General features: G+C 41.7%; 1 protein-coding gene across 4 annotated transcripts in view; it reads right to left on the reverse strand.

Moving 5' to 3' along the window:
• Positions 1 to 22,129, reverse strand: part of diaph3 (diaphanous-related formin 3) — a 326,290-nt gene that overhangs the window by 216,900 nt on the left and 87,261 nt on the right. For all 4 annotated transcript variants that reach the window (XM_066647628.1, XM_066647626.1, XM_066647627.1 and 1 more), the window contains 7 exons: positions 16,341 to 16,415; positions 16,108 to 16,177; positions 8,936 to 9,072; positions 8,009 to 8,114; positions 3,226 to 3,336; positions 2,261 to 2,379; positions 568 to 684 (listed from right to left, as the gene is read on the reverse strand). In XM_066647628.1, the coding sequence (XP_066503725.1) occupies positions 568 to 684; positions 2,261 to 2,379; positions 3,226 to 3,336; positions 8,009 to 8,114; positions 8,936 to 9,072; positions 16,108 to 16,177; positions 16,341 to 16,415 (735 nt within the window). The remainder of the gene's footprint in view (positions 1 to 567; positions 685 to 2,260; positions 2,380 to 3,225; positions 3,337 to 8,008; positions 8,115 to 8,935; positions 9,073 to 16,107; positions 16,178 to 16,340; positions 16,416 to 22,129) is intronic.

A 22,129-nucleotide genomic window follows, 5' to 3' on the forward strand; every position in this document is an offset into this window, starting at 1 on the left:
AGCCTAGAAAATATTATGATGCTGTCCTTCATGAAAACGTTATATGGTAATGATATATTACTGACTTACTGTCCACCCTTTACATGGATGTGTGGAAGAAGACAAAGAGACGTAGGAGGTGTGAAACCAGTGAACAAACAAAAGTAACCCATTCTTTAATATTCATGGCAGCTGATCTCCCAAAGGACAAGGAGAGTTTCTTCAAAGAGTTGCCTGAAGAGGCTTCTTGGCAGATGGTCCTTACTATCTTTAGTTGCTTTAACACATAGCGCAAGTCAGCCCTGTACTTTAATGACTGACACAGCACTCGGGCTGACAAGATCAAACTGCCAGCAGACAAGCACAACACAGAACGCTGCTCTATATATAAAAACACACAATAATTATAAGAGTCTCAAAGCAGGGGGTTGAGAAAGAGCTTGTCACTTATGTGGAAAAGGTGAAGACATTAGGAAAGATGAGGCTAAAAAAGCTTTTGCTTTTGAACAAGATCTTTCAGTTCACGATGTTTGACAAGAATGACCACGACTTTCCCCTCAGAAGTTTACTTCTCCACTTCAGACTTACCGCACAAAGTAGTCATTCCTGATGAGCAACAGGTGCTGCAGGATGGACAGGAAATGGACCTCAGCAGAAGTGTCCTTCACCACACTGTACAGCATGTTATACACATCCCCTACATCAGTGCAGCGAGGGTTAAGGAACAAATCCAAACATATATTCCTTGAAAGCTGAAGTGGGTAATCCTCCATCTTAGCATTATCCCCTGTGCTTTAGGCTTCCAGAAAAGACCCAAATTATTTAAGGAAAGAAATATGGCCACTTTACAGCTACTTTTCTTATATTTACTATGCCATTTTAATTTATTCGATATATAAATATTTTATAGCAGTATTCATATTTCATAATTTTTCTGTTAAATTGTTGTAGGAAACAAAGATAGTTTGATATTTCAGATTTTTTTTTCCGACATCCAATAAATGTGTGTCACTTTTAGGTCTTGATCAAAAGGTGTAGTTTTTTTTAACATTATTTTTGTTTAAATATGAAAATATCACTGATTCCTTGATGGTAGATTTTGAATATTTCAGCATTTTTACATACTGTGTACTGTGAAAATGTTTTAAATCGCTGTGACATAAAATTTATTAACAATACAGTGGAACCTCTACTAACGAACGCCTCTACTAACGAACTTTCCAAGATACGAACCGGGCATTTCAATATTTTTTGCTCCACCAACTCCACCAACGAACCACGACCCTAGAAACGAACCCGAGCCTCCGTCGAGCCGGCGGCTGGAAATGACCACTGACCCCAATAGTCGAGTCTCCCAGCGCCCAGACTTGAGTGATCTTTTAATATTAGCAAAATGTAGCTTTAGCAATTTCGCATTAGTGTAAATAGCAGACATCGAAATTCGTGCTAAGTTAAGTCGTATCTACACTTCGTCTCCCCACATTCACCCGCCTACTCTCCGTTATTCCACCCACCCCCACCTCCCGTCATACAGCCAGTGCCTGTGTTACTGCTCCAGCCAGTCGTCACGTCTTCAAGGTAGCGATGTGTAACCACTTCAAACTTTATTATTTCTTTTTTATTACTGTTACCAATGTATTTCTCTTTTATTTTTAGTAACGCTACATGTATTTTATTTTTACTAATTTGAGAGTGTTGTAAACATATATCAGTGCAAAAAAGGTGACTTTCGGGGTGGGGGCTGGAACGCATTAATTGCTTTTCCATTATTTTAAATGGGGAAAATTGACTCGAGAAACGAACTTTTCCACTTACGAACGGGGTCACGGAACGGATCAAGTTCGTAGGTAGAGGTTCCACTGTATTTCCATCCCTTACTTAAAGCATACAATATCATCCGGAGGACAAACTGCAATTTTGCAGAGGACTAAATCCTGAGATTGGGTGAAGATGACGTTTTCCCTAACACTCACAGATACACACAGACAAACACACCACCTCACTCCATCAGAGGTGACAACACAGCACACTTAATGCACTGCTCTGACAAAAGGTTCAAAAAGAGAATTATTTATAAGTGGAATTAAATAAAATCAATTCAGGGAGTGAAAGAGTAGGAAACGCATTAGCTCTGTTAGACTGGCCAGTACATGGTCATCACATTATTGTGAAGGATTTAAAATGTCCCTGGGGATCATCATGGACACAGGAAAGGGAAAGACAAAGCAGAGGGCACTTCAGTAGTTAGTGGCGGTGGATATACGGCCAGCTGAAAGGATATTCAAGTTCGGCTTTAATGTCCTCCAGACGATGAGAGAACTCAATCATGTCCTCCTCTTTGTGCTCCTCAAACACCTTCAGCTGGATGTCTAGAGCTTCATTCTTGATAGTACCAAGACTCTACACAAAAAAAAAGAGATTGAGAGACTGATCAGAGAGAGAGAAGCATCAAGCAGAATGAGGGAGAGATAGAGAAACAGAGAAGAAGGAGGGTAAGCAAGATGAACAGAATGTGAATCAGAAAAAGTGAAAAAGTTACAGCGGGAAATGTACACCAAGTAAGAGAGAAAGAAAGGGAGTGGAGAGAGCAAAAGAGAGATAGAGAGACACTGGGGAAGCAAATTTCATTTTCTCCTTATTTCTTTTACTCTGTAGACTTTCCACATCAGTCTATTCTCTTGTCCTGCAGCAGAAGAGAGAGGCAACTCTCTGCTTTGAATAATAAATAAGACAGGAGTAAGGCATTAATCTTTCTCGCAGACACACACTGCACACTCTCTCTCATTTAATACAGCCGGTGTCTGTTTTGTATGGGTAGTTCGGTTCAGCTCACTCTCTGATGCTGAAAGAACATACCCATCAGGAAAGAGAGTGAAGGGAATGGAAGGAGAAAGTGAATGTGAGACACCGTTGGAGAGCAAACGAGAGTGTGTTTAAGAGTGAGAGATCTATAGAATGACACAGGGAGAGAATGAAAGAAATAAGAGTGAGACGGCATGAGAGAGAGAAAAGAGAAAACGAAGGGAAAGAGAGAATGAAAGAAGCGAGAACACGTGCTAGAGAGAGAGAGAGAGAAAAAAAAACAAGGAAAGAGAGAGAAATCTATTCCCCGCTGTAGGTATTGATTCAGTCGTACGACCTCTTCTCCAGGCCTCATAAATTATTCCCAGAGCCATTTTACAATATTTCATTCAAGTGGACAACTCATTTCAATATTAATACAGAGTCAGTTGACAGGCCGCTTACCGGCAATATCTCTCGCAGGCCGCAGCGCATGAACTCATTCCGGATGTGGAGCCTGAAGTCCAGCTCATCAGGAGACGTAACGAGAGCATTGATGAGCTGCATGCAGGCCACCTAGAAAGAAGAGATAACATTCAGCTCCAGTGAGTCAGTGAGTGAAAGAGACAGAGAGAGAGTGTGTGTGTGTGTGTGTGTGTGTGTGTGTGAGAGAGAAAGAGTGAGAGAGAGAGATAGTGAGAGAGAAAAAGAGAGAGGTAGAAAGAGAGAGCAAGAGAGAGAGAGATAGAGAGAGAATAAGAGAAAAATAGAGAATGAGAGATAGAAAAAGAGCGAGAGAGAGAGAAAGATAGAGATAGAAAGAGAGAGATGGAGAGAGAAATAGTGAGAGAAAAAGAGAGAGATACTGAGAGAGAAAAAGAGATCGAAAGAAAGACAGTGAGAGAAAGAGAGAGAGAGAGAGAGAGAGAAGAGAGATAGAAAGAGAAAGAATAAGAGAAAAAGAGATAGCAAGAGAGGAGGGAGAGAGAGAGAGAAATAGTGAGAGAAAAAGAGAGATACTGAGAGAGAAAAAGAGATCGAAAGAAAGACAGTGAGAGAGAGAGAGAAGAGAGATAGAAAGAGAAAGAATAAGAGAGAAAAAGAGATAGCAAGAGAGGAGGAAGAGAGAAAGAGAGAGGAGAGAGAGATATGGACAGATAGATATATTGTTTAAGGGCATGTAAATTGCGAATTCTCAGTTTCTCAAATGCCCTTTTAACAGGCCCAGAGCCAATTAAACTTCTGAGGGCAGTGTGGTTTGGGTCAGGTGTTTATGAAGGTGATGTAGGTGCCTGTCTGTCAAAGACCATTTAAAATGTCCATGTATAAACCCACATCTATGACATGCTCTTTTCTAAGATACAGATATATAACACATTATTTATCCCAAAGAAACTCCACTGTGATTTCAGCGAAAGATCCCACCGCACAGAGCAGACATACATCAGGGGAAGGCAAATGCATCACATACAGATACACTGTGTTTTGGATTTCCACATCGTCGCAAACTGACTTGTCGCAAGTGAATCTCGGATAGCGCAGCTATCAACAAAAAGCGTTAAACATCGCATTCTGCAAAACAGATCTTCATACTTCATACACGCTTAACTCAGCTGAGTGAGAAAACATCTGTATTTCATCATGTGATTGTGCCGTTTCCACTACTGCACATTTTGGCAACCGAAAATATCCATGGGTAAATTACAGCTGGATACAAACCGTGCTAATTTTTTCATGTCGCTCTGCATTTTGATATTCCACCTGCCAAAGGTGGAAGAATTTTCCTTGCTCTAACACACTCGATTCAAATAATTATTTCAAACTGATCAGTTCATTAACAACCCCATTCTGAGTTGAAGTGGGAATGTTAGCAGAGGGAAAACTTACACGCTAGACACCTGTGGGCTAAATCAAGAAGAAGAAGAACAAGGAGTAGAAGAAAAACAGTGTAGTGCCTTTCCTCTAATCCTCCTTTGCCTCGAGTGTGACTGAACAGTTCTGATTGCACTGTAAATCTGCAAATGTACGTTTAAACTGAGCAAAGAGCACAGACATTTGAACGTTTTGATCAAATGCAAACATCTATCCAATAAAGTACGTAAGTATGTTTCCTTAATTATCTACCGTCTCTTCTCAACCAACACACAAACTCTAGGGGTGTTTCTGGACTAGGATTATGGCCGACCACCTGAAACGTTTTAGTTCTGTTGTCTAACCTTCCATTTGCCGCCTCATTCAGATTCTCCTCCATTACAAACCATAAAATACTGAACCTTACAAAATTTAAATGTTTAACAGCAGTCAATTTGCTGCTACGGCAGCACACAGAAGCCCTTCCAGGAACCCACCTTAATTAGAGAGGAATTTCAGGGTGAGAAATATTAATACTGTCATCTAACAATTAGCAGAGAAAGGAACAGATGGACATGAATTCCAACAGTTATTTATGAGCATAAAACATGCCTTCATTTACACAGACTCAGACCTGCTGTGTTGTGTGTGGACGTTAACTGTGAAACACTAGCTCAATAATATCATCTCCAAACCCCGAGGGCTGTCACGATTACTCGGTTAAACTGATTAATCACTGATCGGAAATCAGTTGAAAAAATCAGGAATTAAACAGGCAATTACATGGCAGTGGATAATTTGCTGGTAATTTGCATGATGATGATTCAGATAAAAGAGGTTGATGGTATGTTTCTTCACTGTCGTCCACTGTCCTGAGGAGGTGCTAGTGCTGGAACTCCAAGGTGGTGTTGTATGGTTGGTTTTAATTTTATTTTATTTGGGGGTCTTGGCCAAGCAAGGTGAATTCTGTTTCATCACTGAGCTCTCGGATGACAGAGGAGGTTTCTGCACCTCCGTCAAGCTTCAACACAGATCTAGCCCCTCAAGTGGGCGCAGCTCATCAAATATTGATCAGTGATCTTTGTAACCTTTTCAGTCACACGGACAGACGTGTGTGTGTGGTTTAGAAAGGTAGTGGAGTGTTTCGAACACAGAGGATTGCTGGGTGGACAGTGAACACTTTTTAATAGTGCATGTTCTCTCACTTTCATGCTCGTGTACTGTGAGATGGAGCAGATACAATGGATTATCACACTGTGATCCCCCAGGGTTTGGCAAGCACTTGCACGGAAAAAATGTTCTAATCATGTAGTGGCTTTGGATAGCGGAGAACAATTATTAGTTTTGCATATTCGAGTTTACCCTGTTAGAGATTATGGAAGTTCAAGTCTATATAATCATGGAGAGAGGAAAAACGTGTTTTGATTTTCAGGCTCTGGAAAGGGAAAGTGAGTGAGAGAGAGAAAGAAGGCAGAGAAGTCTTTAAACATTCCCAGCGATAAGAATAGAAAAGTGTTTGCTAAATGATTCATGAAGTCAAAAGGGATCACGTTTGTGTATTTGCAAACCGGAACTAGCCGACGATATCAATAAAACATGACCAAAGGCGTCCAATCAGCCTTGCTTTGTACGGACTGGTTTCTCAGCACTCCTTGCCTTGGGAAGGTGAGGTGGAGGAAACTCCCAAAACACAGCAACACTTCCAGCATTACGAATTTATTACTGGTAAAAGGCCCTCACGCTGAACCTGACCTCTACACTTTGTAAAGAGTCCAGCCATGCTATGTGGACAGCAGTCTTTTTGTGCAGGGTCAAGCTGATGAACTGCACGTGCTTTAGGCTAGTGTGCAGTATTTATTACTTTGCCATTATGCAGATAACACACAGCAGAAGGAACGGATTCTCAGCACGAAGGCTATAACTACAATTCCCAGTCGGCAACGCAGTGTTTTTAACGTGACTTTGTGTTTGTGCGTGTATGTGTGTGGGCAGGCAGTGCATGGTATAAATGACAGAGCCCACAGTGAAGGCAGAACCGAGTGCCTCTCTCCTCACCTCCCTCTGCTACCAATTAAACTAAAACACTGAAGCTTTAATCAGTCTTAACAATGCAGCAACTCAGTTAATACAACACACCACAGCACTGCCGCACTCTACACGGACGAGATGAACAGCACCGCTTACTCATACAAATACACTGGTTTATACAGTATACGCTCACATGACACCAACGATATGATTCACATTCACGTTAGAACCAAAAGTCGTCAGCTAATATCAAGTGTTTGTCAAATAAAAACACTAAAACACAGAGCTTTAGTCTTCTATCCTTCCCACAAGTCTAGACACTGCTGTCCTGAAAATGTAATAAACACAAGTGTGAGACAAAAAGGCTGACAGAAATTAATGCTAATTAGAGAGAAGTGTGCACCTCTTTCCCTTCACATGCACACTCTCAGGGGGTCCTGACAGCCCAGCTATGCTCAGAGGGACCACCAAACTAAAGGACAATCAATTGTCAAGAAACCCACCGAGCAAACTTCCAAAGCTTATAATGCGCTCTCTCTCTCCCTGATACACACACACACACAAACACAGATGAGTGACATCAGACAGTCTTCACACACAAGCCTAGAGAGAAAAGAGTGCCAGTGAAAAGACACCCCAACAGCTTGCTTATGTCACGCAAGTCAGTCTTTTGAGACAGGCCATTTCAGACAGACCTCGACAGAACACGGTGCGTTCCTGTAAAGAATAAATAACAGCCAAACCACAAACGCTTCCAAACTTGACCTACACATTGACAACATCTATCATACAGGTTATACATCAGTAGTAAACAGGTGCAACGAATACCAATAATACAGCAGTATCACTAAAGTTATAAATGCATATTTACATTACAAATGACTGCTGGTCTGTTCTACTTCTTTGGAGCAATGCAGCAATGCTGTGTTTCAGCCATGCAACCATTATCTCTTCATTGGATCAGTGCTACAAGTTGTGAGTACATTATTGCACAGGGATTTTCACACCACGAACAGTACTCCAAACAGCACAGCGTCCACCCACTCAGAAATATTAATTACCCCCACCTTTCAGTCTTTGTGTAAAACCTCCTGCGGCGTGAATCGAGGAGAGAAATGTATGTGATATAGATCTTCAGCGTGTTTGTATGATTTATCTACTGTCTGAAAACTAAAACTGTGCCCGGTTTATTACACTGTATTCAAATAGTAGCATTGTAAGACTTTGTCACATGGATTTCATACACATGGGACAAAGCCCTGTGTTTCTGTGAGCTGCACGAGCTGTATTAGCTGCGAGTGTCCAGTTTCTCTCCTCTCAGCAGAAGGCCCGTGTGTGGTGGTGGTGCTGGAGCGTTGTAAACTATTACCTGAAGCTGGACAGAGCGGTCAGCAAGGCCCTGGACTACGGGACTGAAGCGACTCGTCCCCATCTTCTCCCCCGCACTGGTGATAGCTTCAAGGACCTTCTCCAGCCTAAACACAGAAAAATATCCAACGCATCAGCACACAAAAGGCCAAAACTAAATGCAGCACATTTGTCTTTTGCCATTTCTTATAGTTTGGCTTATTCTCCAGTCAGCGGTGCCTCCTCGTTCTGCTGCCCTTCCTGACACCGTGCTCACAGCTTTGATTCGTTTTTACAGTTACAGTGAAGGGTTATGCTGGGTTTGCACTTCTCACACTTCTGTTTTTTTCTTACTTTCCCAGTACGAGCAGAGTGAATCTAATAAATTCTTTTTTTTTTTTTTTCCTTCTTCTTCTCTCCATGAATTACATTTTCTTTCATCATGGCAGTGTTTACTTGGCACAGCTACAGAGGTGAAATTCACAGTGTGTGTTTTGTTACGGTAATGGTAATGAATCTTTTTGTTAATATGTGCCAATTGTATGAAAAGGGTAAGATATGATCCCTGGATAAAGGACTACAGCACGACTACAAAGAATACAGAGATAACAGATACAGTAAGATAACAGATAAGGGATGAAGAATTGTGTGCTTATAAGAAAAGGCAGGACAGAAGCTGATATCGCACTGCATTATACAGGACGTGGATGTTATTATGATAGCAAAATATCACAAACATATTTAAATGATGAAAAATAAAAAGCTACGCTGATTTACACTACAAAATATTAAATATTACTATAAGGACATGCACATGATTGTGACATGGAAATAAATGTAATGATATTAAGACAGTATTTAGACAAAAAACATGTTTTAAAAAGTACAAATACATGTTCAAAGTGTTGGGCTCCTCTTGGAAGTTTAGTTTACAATAAGAATCACATACGTGTTCTCCTCTCCCACGATGCAGATGGCAGAGAGCAGTTTGACGACGTCTGTCATCATGGCAGGCTGACAAGGATCCATTGCTCTGGCCAACAGTGCCAGGCTCTTTTCTTCCCCGAGGATCCGCTCCAGTCCATACTGACAACATAAAGCAATATCTACATTAGCCGTCAGTCACCGCAGCAGCAACCCTTAACCTTCAATAAGAATTACAAGACTGTGGAAGATCAAGACAGAGTCTGCTTGTCTACTTCAACTACAAACCAAATATTATTTTAAAGGGTTTGTTTCTGCTCCTCCTGTCTTTCAGTCTACATTTAAAGGGAAGTCTCCGAAAAGGCTTGACATAGCATAACGCATCAAACGTTCATTGAAAAGTGGTGGATTGGTGGCATGGTGCTTACACACAACCCTTCCTGTGGGGCCCTTTAAAATAAATCGATTAATGGAGTGCCTTTGTTTCCATGGAATATTTCAAGAGAAGTGCTTTTCTTGACATGAGAATAAAGTTTAAGTAGATTTAACTGAATGTAGTGACTAGTTTCATGAAAGTGTAACAAAAACACACACTAAAAACTAAAAAGTCCGCAACAGTATTTTATTGTAATACTCAATTATAATTGAGTAATATGCTGTAAATTTGAAATACAGTAGTGTTCCTGTAAAAATACGGTAAATGGCTAGGAACTCTGCTGCCAGTATTTTACTGTAAATCACAGTATTTACAGTAAATTATTGTATTATTCAATTACAGTAATATGCTGTAAATTTGAAATACAGTAGTGTTCCTGCAAAAATACAGTAAATGGCTGGGAACTCTGCTGCCAGTATTTTACTGTAAATTGCAGTATTTACAGTAAATTATTGTATTATTCAATTACAGCAATATGCTGTACATTTGAAATACAGTAGTGTTCCTGCAAAAATACAGTAAATGGCTAGGAACTCTGCTGCCAGTATTTTACTGTAAATCACAGTATTTACAGTAAATTATTGTATTATTCAATTACAGTAATATGCTGTAAATTTGAAATACAGTAGTGTTCCTGCAAAAATACAGTAAATGGCTGGGAACTCTGCTGCCAGTATTTTACTGTAAATTGCAGTATTTACAGTAAATTATTGTATTATTCAATTACAGTAATATGCTGTACATTTGAAATACAGTAGTGTTCCTGTAAAAATACGGTAAATGGCTGGGAACTCCGTTGGCAATATTTTACTGTAAAATTTACATGATTTTTTTTTTTTTTTTTTTTTTTTTTTTTTTTTTTTTTACAGTGCACCTTGAAAAATGCAGTTTCACTTCGACTTTGTATGTTCACTTGATGATTAAAACAACGTGCCCTTGTACAATGGTTATAGCACATCACTGTCTTTGTCTGAGAGTTGGCCCTCGATCACACAGGTGCAGATGGGATGATGTTAAGATGCCGACAGCATCTATTTCCGACAAACCGACTGAGCTGCATATATGAAGACATCCAGGTTGCACTGTCCTTTATTTCTCCCTCCATAATAGCTTTGTTATTAGTGGCAGCGTCGTGTCATGTCACAGGCGGCAAGCAATCATTTTTACTATCTAAATATCAGAAACCTGACTGTGGCCTTTTACCATCTACTGGGAGACATAGCGAATGTTTGGCGGGGGAATTTTTAGTTAGAAATATGAATATGGAGCAGAAATCTCCCTAAAGTTTTAAATTAGTGGTGGCACTTCAGAGGCTGAGAAGCCCAAGGACGCGAGCTGGGCCCAAACGCAGCGCTGCTTGGTGCTCCGTCCTTGGAATAATGACAACAGTGCGAATGCGATCAGGGATATGTAAATGTTGGAATGAAAGAAGAAGAAAAAGAGAGAAAGAGGGAAGCATGGAGGTGCATGAATTCAACACAGACGTAGGACAGAAGAGCCTTGGGGGTCTGGAACGACAAGAGCGGTTGGGAGCCCTCAGAGAGACAGAGGAGTCAAAGAGAACAGACATGGCTGTCTGAACACAGGAGGGTTAGGCTAATGACAACCACCGCGCCCACACCAGAGGAATAACTCGTTACGGCTGCCTTCTCTAATGTCCAACTCAGATTTCTTTCAGTCAGTGCTCATAATTTTTCAAAGAATACACTAATGCTAAATTGCTTTATAAACTTATTTCCAAAGCTGAAAGGTTTTCTCTTGTGAAATTTGCCTAAAAATGTAACATTTTTAAAAACTTAAAATAAAATAAAATCTTGGTTTTATTAAAGAAAAAGAATAATAAAAAAAAGTCTTGTCTTTGTTGCACCATGGCTCAGTAAAACCCAACATTAAGACAGTTTCAAATTGGATTGTGGACACATATTTTCTTCCCACTTACTGTGGGTTTGTACAAAAGCCGGAAATTAGAGTAATAACTACACTTTAAGAAACTGACCTATCTATTAACTTGTGTTTCTTCTTCTTCTACTTTCATTAGAAGATACTAATTTACAACCCCAATGCCAATGAATTTGGGACGTTGTATAAAACATAATTAAAATCTGAATACAACGATTTGCAAAGCCTTTTCAATCCATATTCAGTTGAATACACCACAAAGACAAGATATTTAATGTCCACACGTATAAACTTTATTGTTTTTTGGCAAATATTCACTAATTTCTAATTTTAGGTCTGCACCACTTTCCAAAAGAGTTTGGACAAAACGTTCTGTTTTAAACAACGTCCCGACTTCATTGGAATTGGCTTTGTAAGATAGGAGGAACAATTAGAAACGATCAGTCTAGTTAAAGATGCTCTATATGATTCTAGAGAACAACTAGGCAGTGGAGTAAACACAACCCTCCCTTCACTGCTCCTTCAGAAGCTTCTTTTGTGCTTTGTTTCACAGTCTGAGCCACGCTGTTTCACTTTTGCAGAAGCAGGACTGACTACAAACACCAAACATTTAGGACAGGAAAAGTGCATGGAGGACTGAAATCTGTTTGTGTTTTAATGAGTACTATAATTAAGTATCTTAGACACTTCTTAATCCAGCTTCGTGCAACCACTCGACCTAACCGTTTTTTTATGTGAAATTAACAATTAATTACTTTAAGTGTTCCATACAGCCATTAAACCTCACTTATCACACACCAGCGTATAAACTTGCACAAGTATGACACCCGTTTGAATGACACATTAGCACTCGCCAGATGTGACAGCTACAGCGCAGGAAAAATTGGTAATGAATATAGATACGGTTTCTTTGAACTTCAACGGCAAAATTAAGCTTCCATACCCATTAGACAATATACAGATATTTATAAATCCATAGGCTTTGTACTCAGAGGATTTACAGATAAATATACACTCTAAAATAAGACTCATTATTCAAGCAATTAATGACTTGTAGAAGTATATGTTTTTGTTCCAAGCAGATGTTCCTCCATTTTTTTCTATTCAGATTTAGGTATGAAAACATCCCTCCAGCCTTGGAGGCACTGTGGGGATTGAGATGTTCCAGACTGTTTATGCACGGAAATGTCTGTAAGCGTATTTATGCTGTTTTCTGTCTTAATTCTGTGGAAACGGGTGCCAGCTGGGCGGGAACACCTGGATGGCAGGCACCGTGGGTGGAACGTGTCCCAGGATGCCGCAGGGTGGCAGGAGAGGTCTAGAGAGGCGACAGGCCTGTGGGTAAATAACACTCTTCCCCCACCTGATTACACAAGACCTTACAGGCTAACAGAGGCGGGGATGAGAACGGGAGAAAGGCAGAGAAGGAAAGAGGGGGCGAGGGATAAAGGATTATGTATAGCCTGGTTTTTGAAATTTGCAGACAGGCACACATGCGGGAGGAAGGGTCCCAGCGCAATTCATTGCAGAATAACTGAACAGAAAAAGTAGTTGATGATCTTTGGGAGATATAGGTTTAGGCCTGACATCACGCTAATACATAATCTTTCCATTTAATTATTTAGTATTTTTTTTTTATGTAGTCTACCTCTCCTAACTAATCAATCAAAACGAACATAATGATGTAATGGATTGCCAAGTATTGTTTTTAAGACACTGATGGATTGGGCAACTATTATTAATAAATACAACATTTATGGTAAATTGGTATAATTTAATGGTGTTTCACTCCATCTGTTACAGGAGCATTTCAACCACGATGATCAATGACTCAGCAAAAATGCATTTTTTTTATTTTGCAGGGTGGTCTAGCACTAAAGTGAAAAAAAAAAAAATCAAAAGTTTACTGACACAGCGAGTAAGCATAACTGGAAAACTACCAGGAGCCATTTCTTGGGAAATAATATGACCTAAGCAAAATCATTTCTACCAGCTCATGACTTAGCACTCAGCACTATATGAAGCACGTTATTTCAGTCAGTGATATCCAGCCAATCAGTCCCGGTTGTTTTGAACATACTGCAGTGGAACAGACCCCAAAGCCATAGTGATCTCTGTTTGAGCTTTGTCTAAGAGCAAATGTGTGCGCAAGCAAGAGTGGAGAAAAAAAGAGAGAGCACAAGAGAGCAAGGCACTCCTCAGACCGCAGGCCATCTCCAGCACATCAGAAGAGCCACTGGAGACCCACTTCTATCAGCCTGCTCTAACAGGGGTAGCCAAATCATTAAAACCCCCCCCAAGACCTCTGCTGAACCTGTGTCCAGGAGCCCCCTCCCGAGTTCATAGAGACAGCCCGGCCAAGGCTTCATCCTATGAAGCTAGGCTCTTATCGGCTCTGGCCATATGAAAGCAGCTGCAGCTATGGGCAGCAAGCAGGGAGCTGAGGGACCACTGAAGCAGAGGAGTGCTAATGCCACCTTGATGAGGGCTGAGGCACATAAGTGGAGTGTCAAATAGATGAAAAGGCTGACCTAGCTGGCCAGAGAAGATGGGCTGAGTCACACATTTGTGGCCAGCGCCTTAGAATGACGAAGATGGTCGAGATTTCAGATTAAGGTTTAATTGTCTCCAAATTAGAAGCAGCCATGAACTCCAAAGAAAATGGAGATTTGTTAGAGTCTTTCTTTTAACCACACTATACACAATAGTTTATAATACACATAGTGTATTAATTTTGTTTATGAAGAGTCATGATTTATGACAAATCTCTCACAAATTTGGACACACAGTGAAGACTCACTACCTCTTTTAGCTGCAGAGACTGCATCAATATATAAAGGCTCAGTCTATGCAGCTAAAAGAGGTAGTGAGTCTTCACTGTGTGTCCAAATTTGTGAGAGATTTGTCATAAATCATGACTGTTAAGTCATGACTGTTCATAAAAACCTTTTAGTGTTTCACAACCTAGTGTATTCAGTACTTGGAATCTCAGCTTGACTGGGGCTCTTCTGGAAACTACTGTTGAAAATATGTGACCTTTAAGCCCTTAGACAGCACTGAATGAGAAACTACTACCACACAACTGTAATAAATACAGTCACGTGAGCGCTGGAATACTTCAGACAGCCACTGTTACATGACTAGCTGCATTCTGCACATGCTACAAGAGTTTGGCTTCATAAACAAAAAAGTAGTGTGCAGTTCAAAGAAATGTAAACAAATTCAAAGGAACGGTGATGTAACGCAGTGGTAAACATTCCCCTGTCGAATCGTTCATTCATTATCTGTAACCCTTATCCAGTTCAGGGTCGCGGTGGGTCCGGAGCCTACCTGGAATCATTGGGCACAAGGTGGGAACACACCCTGGAGGGGGCGCCAGTCCTTCACAGGGCAACACACACACTCACTCACTCACACACACCTACGGATACTTTTGAGTCGCCAATCCACCTACCAACGTGTGTTTTTGTAACGTGTGTTACTCCGAAGGAAACCCACGGAGACACAGGGAGAACACACCAACTCCTCACAGACAGTCACTCGGAGCGGGAATCGAACCCACAACCTCCAGGTCCCTGGAGCTGTGTGACTGCGACACCTACCTGCTGCACCACCGTGCCGCCCTACTGTCGAATCATTGGGAGTCAAATCATTGATTGAATCAGTTCACGAATCAAGTGCAAATTCATATCAACGATTCAAAGCTTTGTTTACAAGCATAGGCTGCAATATGCTCTGACCTCGTGTACACACAGCTGCGGTGAAACTCAGACAACACACAGCTTGCCTTAAACATTGGATTATACTTCAGAACACGTGTTTGTCACTGGACACAGCAGAAAGCCTCGCACAAACACATCAGAAACCTTGATAAGAAAATGACTGAATTGCAAGAAACAAATTGTGGAATGGGGGGAGGGGGTGGATGACGTTGTCAAGGCGGCCGCCCTAACTGTAAAACCCTGCATAGTTCTCTCGGCAATAAACCGTACAAGTCTACTCTATTCTTTAAAGCACATGTTCTCTGAATTTGACTATGCATTCAAACATATCGCTGCCCAGCCTTAATGAAGACCTTGACGCATTGGAGCACGCCAAGAGTTTTTGGCTTATATAAAAGACTGAGGTCACTATTCACGTCTAGGTCCTGATAGCATTGCAGCTCAAGCACGAAACTAAAGAAACTAAATTTGAATTTTGTGGTGGAGTGGAAAACTGTAATTTCGTTTTTTGCTGAACAATTATTTCAAGTCAATGGTTCATATATTTAAATTAACAAAATAGACATGAGGGGCGGCACGGTGGTGCAGCAGGTAGGTGTCGCAGTCACACAGCTCCAGGGACCTGGGGGTTGTGGGTTCAATTCCCGCTCCGGGTGACTGTCTGTGAGGAGTTGGTGTGTTCTCCCTGTGTCTGCCTGGGTTTCCTCCGGGTGCTCCGGTTTCCTCCCACAGTCCAAAAACACACGTTTGTAGGTGGATTGGCGACTCAAAAGTGTCTGTAGGTGTGAGTGTGTGAGTGAATGTGTGTGTGTGTTGTGTGTGTGTGTGTTGCCCTGTGAAGGGCTGGCGCCCCCTCCAGGGTGTATTCCCACCTTGCGCCCAATGATTCCAGGTAGGCTCTGGACCCACCGCGACCACTGTCACCACCACTAGTTAAACCAAGTCCAAAAAAATCATGAAATATCTCACAAAGAAAGATGTACTCAAGTACAGTTCAGTGCAGTTCAATAAAACGGTGCCTCATAAACTTTAAATGACTTCAGATGACTTTTAAAACAGCCTAGCCAATATATGAGTGTTGGATAGTCCTACAGAGGGAGGCTGTTATAGAATGAACCTGCTGTTCACTGACGGCATTACCTTGTTGTTCATGAAAGCCTTCAGGCATTGGATGACTTTGTGCTGACTCTTCTTATCAACCTTCTCCTGGCTGGAAACAAGAGAAAGAGTTGCGCTCAGCAGGTAAAGAAAGAAAAAGCATATAAAATGTGAGAACAAGAAAATTGCACTACAATTACTTTGCCCTTTAAAAATCAATATGATTCTGGCCCCACTGTGGTCCCACTAGGGACTTATGGGTAATGTAGTCTTACTGTTTTTTGTGCAAGAGCCTCTCCAGTATATCCAGCAGAAGACCCAGTCCCTCATGGCCGAAACTCTGCACCCAGCTGTAAACAAACACACAAAACACATTCAGATTTAAGATTACTCTAAAGAACACTTTTGTTTGTCAAAGTTTTAGGGAAACTGCATATTCCAAAGGTCATAATTATATCCATATTATAAATAAATCAGCAGTTTTAGGTTAAACTAGAAACCTTTACTAAACTATTTATTTTAATTAAATGAACTAGACTGTTAAGACGCAATGCAAATTCAGAGACATTTAAAACAGTGATGCTAATGCAACTCCTACGCTTCAAGTTCAAGTTGATTTGACTGACGTGTGGATGAGCAAAATCAGTTTGCTTGTACAGCGCGTCCTTTCTGTAAAACACAGGTTTACAGCAGAAGCAGGGCTTGTCCACCAAGGCAAGATTCTTCCGTATAACACCACAAAGCCCACCACGCACCACAAAGTTATCAGTTTTTGTAAGCCATCAAAAAAAGACTGAAATACAAAGGAAATAAATGTCTTTCCAATTTCTCTTCCAAACTCAAGGTAGTATCCTCAGTAATATTTGAAAAATGAAAAGTATTCAGTAGTTTAACAATTCCACTGGCACCGCATATGTTCGTCCAGTGTTGCTCTTCGCCACGTCCAGTTCTGGCAGCGAAGAAAACAAGAGGATGCTTTACGAGTTGATATCGTACATTACACAAGTCAACCTCCCCACATTATACACAAGCACTAGGCAGAAACAGATGAAAGTCAATAGGCCTTATCAGAGCAGTGTTTGTTAGACCCTATTAAACGTCAACAGATTCCTCTTTCTACAGGAGATTAAGCTCTCCCCCTGGAGCAATGAGTGAAAGGCATTGCTAATGGAGCAAAGATGTTTATTTTAATTCCATTCAAACAGAATCTCTCGCTTCACATCTCAATTGATTTGGCCTCTATTGTCTGTGGGAAATGCCACGGTTCAAATTTAACTCTCCAATAACGAGTGTGCAGAGTGAGACATTGATTAATGCAGAGAATTCAAAGAATATAAACAGATTAACCCTAGTTTGTGCACATGCTTCATTCAGCACATTTAGGCCTTGCTTGGTGCACCAGATTATAGCATTGGGAGGTTGAATACATTTGAAAGAAATGTACTTCTTCATAAAGCTCTTGGAGACGTAGGCTGATAAGCTGGGAGGCTTGAGAGTCGAAGAAGACAATCTTTACTTAAAAACCTCATCCAAACACATGCTGAACCACTCAGTGAGAGTGCAAAGCAACCCCCGGCCCTGCAATCAGGGATGCAGGTAAACAAACAAATATGCACCCTGAACTCTGCTATCACTCGCTACGACGTATCTCTATACTTAAACGCGTCCAGGCGCACTAAAACAGCAGCGGTGCTTAAACTGTCGCTTAAAAACCGCAACAAATCCAGAAACCAAAAAGCCCATCTAGTGCTTCTCTCTGTGATCATCGGTGGCCCTTTTTCCACCGAAGCACCAAAAGCATCAGAGCCCCGAACTGTTCATCATGTCACTCAAGGCACGTTGGGGAAAGTGCTGGTCCACACAGCTGTGTGAAATTGCCTCAGTGCGAGTGAAGAAGTGCTGCAAGCATCAATAGCCAATTTTCCAAAAGCCAGTGTCAAGAGGCGTGGGTGCGCTTCAGAGGCTAAATTACAGCTGAAATTGACCACAAGCTGGAGACTGAAAACTGAGAGCTGGGGACTAGTGCGGAAAAGGAGAGGGACATATAGGTGTGTGTGGGGGGGTGAGAGATAGAGAGAGAGGGGTATAGAGGGAAACTGGTGTGAGAGAGAGAGAGAGAGAGAGAGAGAGTATATAGGGAAACTGGTGTGAGAGAAATAGTATAGAGGGAAACTGGAGAGAGAGAGAGAGAGAGAGAGAGAGAGAATATAGAGAAAACTGGTGAGAGAGATAAAGAGAGACCGAGAGTATAGAGGGAAACTGGTGAGAGAGAAAGAAAGAGAGAGAGACCGAGAGTATAGAGGGAAACTGGTGAGAGAGAAAGAAAGAGAGAGAGACAGAGTATAGAGGGAAACTGGTGAGAGAGAAAGAAAGAGAGAGAGACAGAGTATAGAGGGAAACTGGTGAGAGAAAGAAAGAGAGAGACCGAGAGTATAGAGGGAAACTGGTGAGAGAGAAAGAAAGAGAGAGAGAGAGTATAGAGGGAAACTGGTGAGAGAGAAAGAAAGAGAGAGAGACAGAGTATAGAGGGAAACTGGTGAGAGAAAGAAAGAGAGACCGAGAGTATAGAGGGAAACTGGTGAGAGAGAAAGAAAGAGAGAGAGAGAGAGTATAGAGGGAAACTGGTGAGAGAGAAAGAAAGAGAGAGAGACAGAGTATAGAGGGAAACTGGTGAGAGAGAAAGAAAGAGAGAGAGACAGAGTATAGAGGGAAACTGGTGAGAGAAAGAAAGAGAGAGACCGAGAGTATAGAGGGAAACTGGTGAGAGAGAAAGAAAGAGAGACCGAGAGTATAGAGGGAAACTGGTGAGAGAGAAAGAAAGAGAGAGAGAGAGAGTATAGAGGGAAACTGGTGAGAGAGAGAGAAAGAAAGAGAGAGAGACAGAGTATAGAGGGAAACTGGTGAGAGAGAAAGAAAGAGAGAGAGACAGAGTATAGAGGGAAACTGGTGAGAGAAAGAAAGAGAGACCGAGAGTATAGAGGGAAACTGGTGAGAGAGAAAGAAAGAGAGAGAGAGAGAGTATAGAGGGAAACTGGTGAGAGAGAAAGAAAGAGAGAGAGACAGAGTATAGAGGGAAACTGGTGAGAGAGAAAGAAAGAGAGAGAGACAGAGTATAGAGGGAAACTGGTGAGAGAAAGAAAGAGAGAGACCGAGAGTATAGAGGGAAACTGGTGAGAGAGAAAGAAAGAGAGAGAGAGAGAGTATAGAGGGAAACTGGTGAGAGAGAGAGAAAGAAAGAGAGAGAGAGAGTATAGAGAAAACTGGTGAGAGAGAAAGAAAGAGAGAGAGAGTATAGAGGGAAACTGGTGAGAGAGAGAGAAAGAAAGAGAGACCGAGAGTATAGAGGGAAACTGGTGAGAGAGAGAGACCGAGAGTATAGAGGGAAACTGGTGAGAGAGAGACCGAGAGTATAGAGGGAAACTGGTGAGAGAGAAAGAAAGAGAGACCGAGAGTATAGAGGGAAACTGGTGAGAGAGAGAGACCGAGAGTATAGAGGGAAAGAAAGAGAGAGAGACCGAGTATAGAGAGAAACTGGTGAGAGAGTGTGTGAGAGAGAGGTATAGAGGGAAACTGGTGTGAGAGAGAGAGAGATAGATATAAGTTTCATCCTCAGACTGTGCATCCATGAGAGGTAGGCCTATCACAGTTGAGAAGAAACAGATTAGATATTTCTTGTTTTCTTTTCCAGGCACATTCACAGAACCTCTGAGTCACTGTGCGAGTGCAGAACAAGGAGAATAGCACACAGCAAAATAACACTGATGCTGGACTTGTGTTCTTCATATTGTGCTGGTGAGTGTATACTGTCCATTTCTCTGCCCCTTTTTCTGCTTCATGCCTGAAAAAAAGAATGTGTTACACTTACTGAAAGTACTGTGCCTTAAGCACCTTTTCTCTTTGATCTTATTGGGTTAGTGTTATGTTAATGCACAGGTGCATAAATAAGAGTATTCTCCTAGTGTGTGATTTTCCACATGCTGTAGCCTCGACCCCACATCCCAGCTCACCAAGATATTCCTCAGAAATGCAGCTTGTTTATGTATGCAGCAGCAAATATCCGTATGCTGTTTATAACTTCATATTATTGCTGCCCGGAGCAGTAAGCGATGTTCCTTAACACGATGGAAGCCCTAATTTCTCAGTGGATTGCAGTTAAAGATTCGTAAATCTTTTGTGGGCTGAAATATTCAGATGCTAGAAAATCTTAAAATGGTAAATAACAAACGTGGAGGTTATTCACTTTCTCATTTACATAAAAACAGTTCTTTACCTTCAATAAAAAGATCCAAAAGTGCATGTTTTATGGCATTACTCCATGAAATCCATTGTGTCGCTAAATTGTAGGCCTTATGGAAAACTTAAACTAATTTACAAGAAATACGCAATATGCAAATTTGATTGTTACTGCATGCTTTGAGCTTCAAGATCAATTACAACTCTACATGGATGTTTCTGTAGGTGTTAGGTTGAATTCTATCATTAACATAAATCAATATAAGTACAGGGCGGCACGGTGGTGCAGCAGGGAGTGTCGCAGTCACACTCCAGGTGACTGTCTGTGAGGAGTGTGGTGTGTTCTCTCTGTGTCTGTGTGGGTTTCCTCCGGGTGACTGTGAGGAGTGTGGTGTGCTCTCTCTGTGTATGCGTGGGTTTCTTCCGGGTGACTGTGTGTGAGGAGTGTGGTGTGCTCTCTCTGTGTATGCGTGGGTTTCTTCCGGGTGACTGTGTGTGAGGAGTGTGGTGTGCTCTCTCTGTGTATGCGTGGGTTTCTTCCGGGTGACTGTGTGTGAGGAGTGTGGTGTGTTCTCTCTGTGTATGCGTGGGTTTCTTCCGGGTGACTGTGTGTGAGGAGTGTGGTGTGTTCTCTCTGTGTATGCGTGGGTTTCTTCCGGGTGACTGTGTGTGAGGAGTGTGGTGTGTTCTCTCTGTGTATGCGTGGGTTTCTTCCGGGTGACTGTGTGTGAGGAGTGTGGTGTGTTCTCTCTGTGTCTGCGTGGGTTTCTTCCGGGTGACTGTGTTTGAGGAGTGTGGTGTGTTCTCTCTGTATCCGCATGGGTTTCCTCCAGCTGCTCCGGTTTCCTCCCACAGTCCATAAACACATGTAGGTGGATTGGCGACTCAAAAGTGTTCATAGGGGTGTGTGTGTTGCCCTGTGAAGGACTGGCGCCCCCTCCAGGGTGTATTCCTGCCTTGTGCCCAATGATTCCAGGGAGGCTCTGGACCCACTGCGACCCTGAACTGGATAAGGGTTACAGATAATGAATGAATGAATGAGTACAGTTATTCAGGCCAAACCAGGCAAATTTTAAACATGCAATTTAATGCATTTTTAATATATGGCGAACATGTCGCATTAAAAATATTTGCAATTTTATCCTAATAACAATCTTACTGTACCATGCAAGAGTGATTAAAATATCTGTTTGTTTTTCTTTTTTCCATTCCCCTGACCAGTATTACACCAAGACTGAGTTATCAATGTTCACCAATTGCCATGAACATTTACCACTTAAAATATGTATGTATTTCACTCGTAAAAGTATGGTGGTTCCTACGGAACGGTTTCTGTAAACTGGAACCCAAGTGTTCCAGCTCAGTGCTCAGACCACGTGACCACGTAACTATGGGATGTTCGGTGGAGAAACAGGGATGGACTTGCTGCTTATTGCAGTGGGACAGACCAGCCACTGTGCAGCATAATCACATCACATAGAGGTAAACGTGAAACATAATCAGTTGCACACAGAGTAATGTGCAACCGCTGCAGTGAAGTCATATTAATTTCTCTCACCACTGCTCCTCAAGTGATCCCACTGATTTGAGAAAGTAGCATTGATCAGGAACATTCTCAAAGGTGGGTGGCTCTGAGAGTGAAAAGAAAAGGATGCAGTAGGAGCCAGCGAGGTAAGAGGTAATGAAGAAACTGCATGTAAAAGAGATATACAAGATGGTTGAAAAGATGCGCAAAAGTGGAAAATAATAATGGCAGAGGGGAAAGAGACAGGTGGAGTGCTTATGATTCTCTATATGATGAATGAGGGAAAACAGTACGATAGAGAACATA

The sequence above is a fragment of the Hoplias malabaricus genome, chromosome 16 (assembly GCF_029633855.1).
Source record: "Hoplias malabaricus isolate fHopMal1 chromosome 16, fHopMal1.hap1, whole genome shotgun sequence".
NCBI classification, from domain to species: domain Eukaryota; kingdom Metazoa; phylum Chordata; class Actinopteri; order Characiformes; family Erythrinidae; genus Hoplias; species Hoplias malabaricus.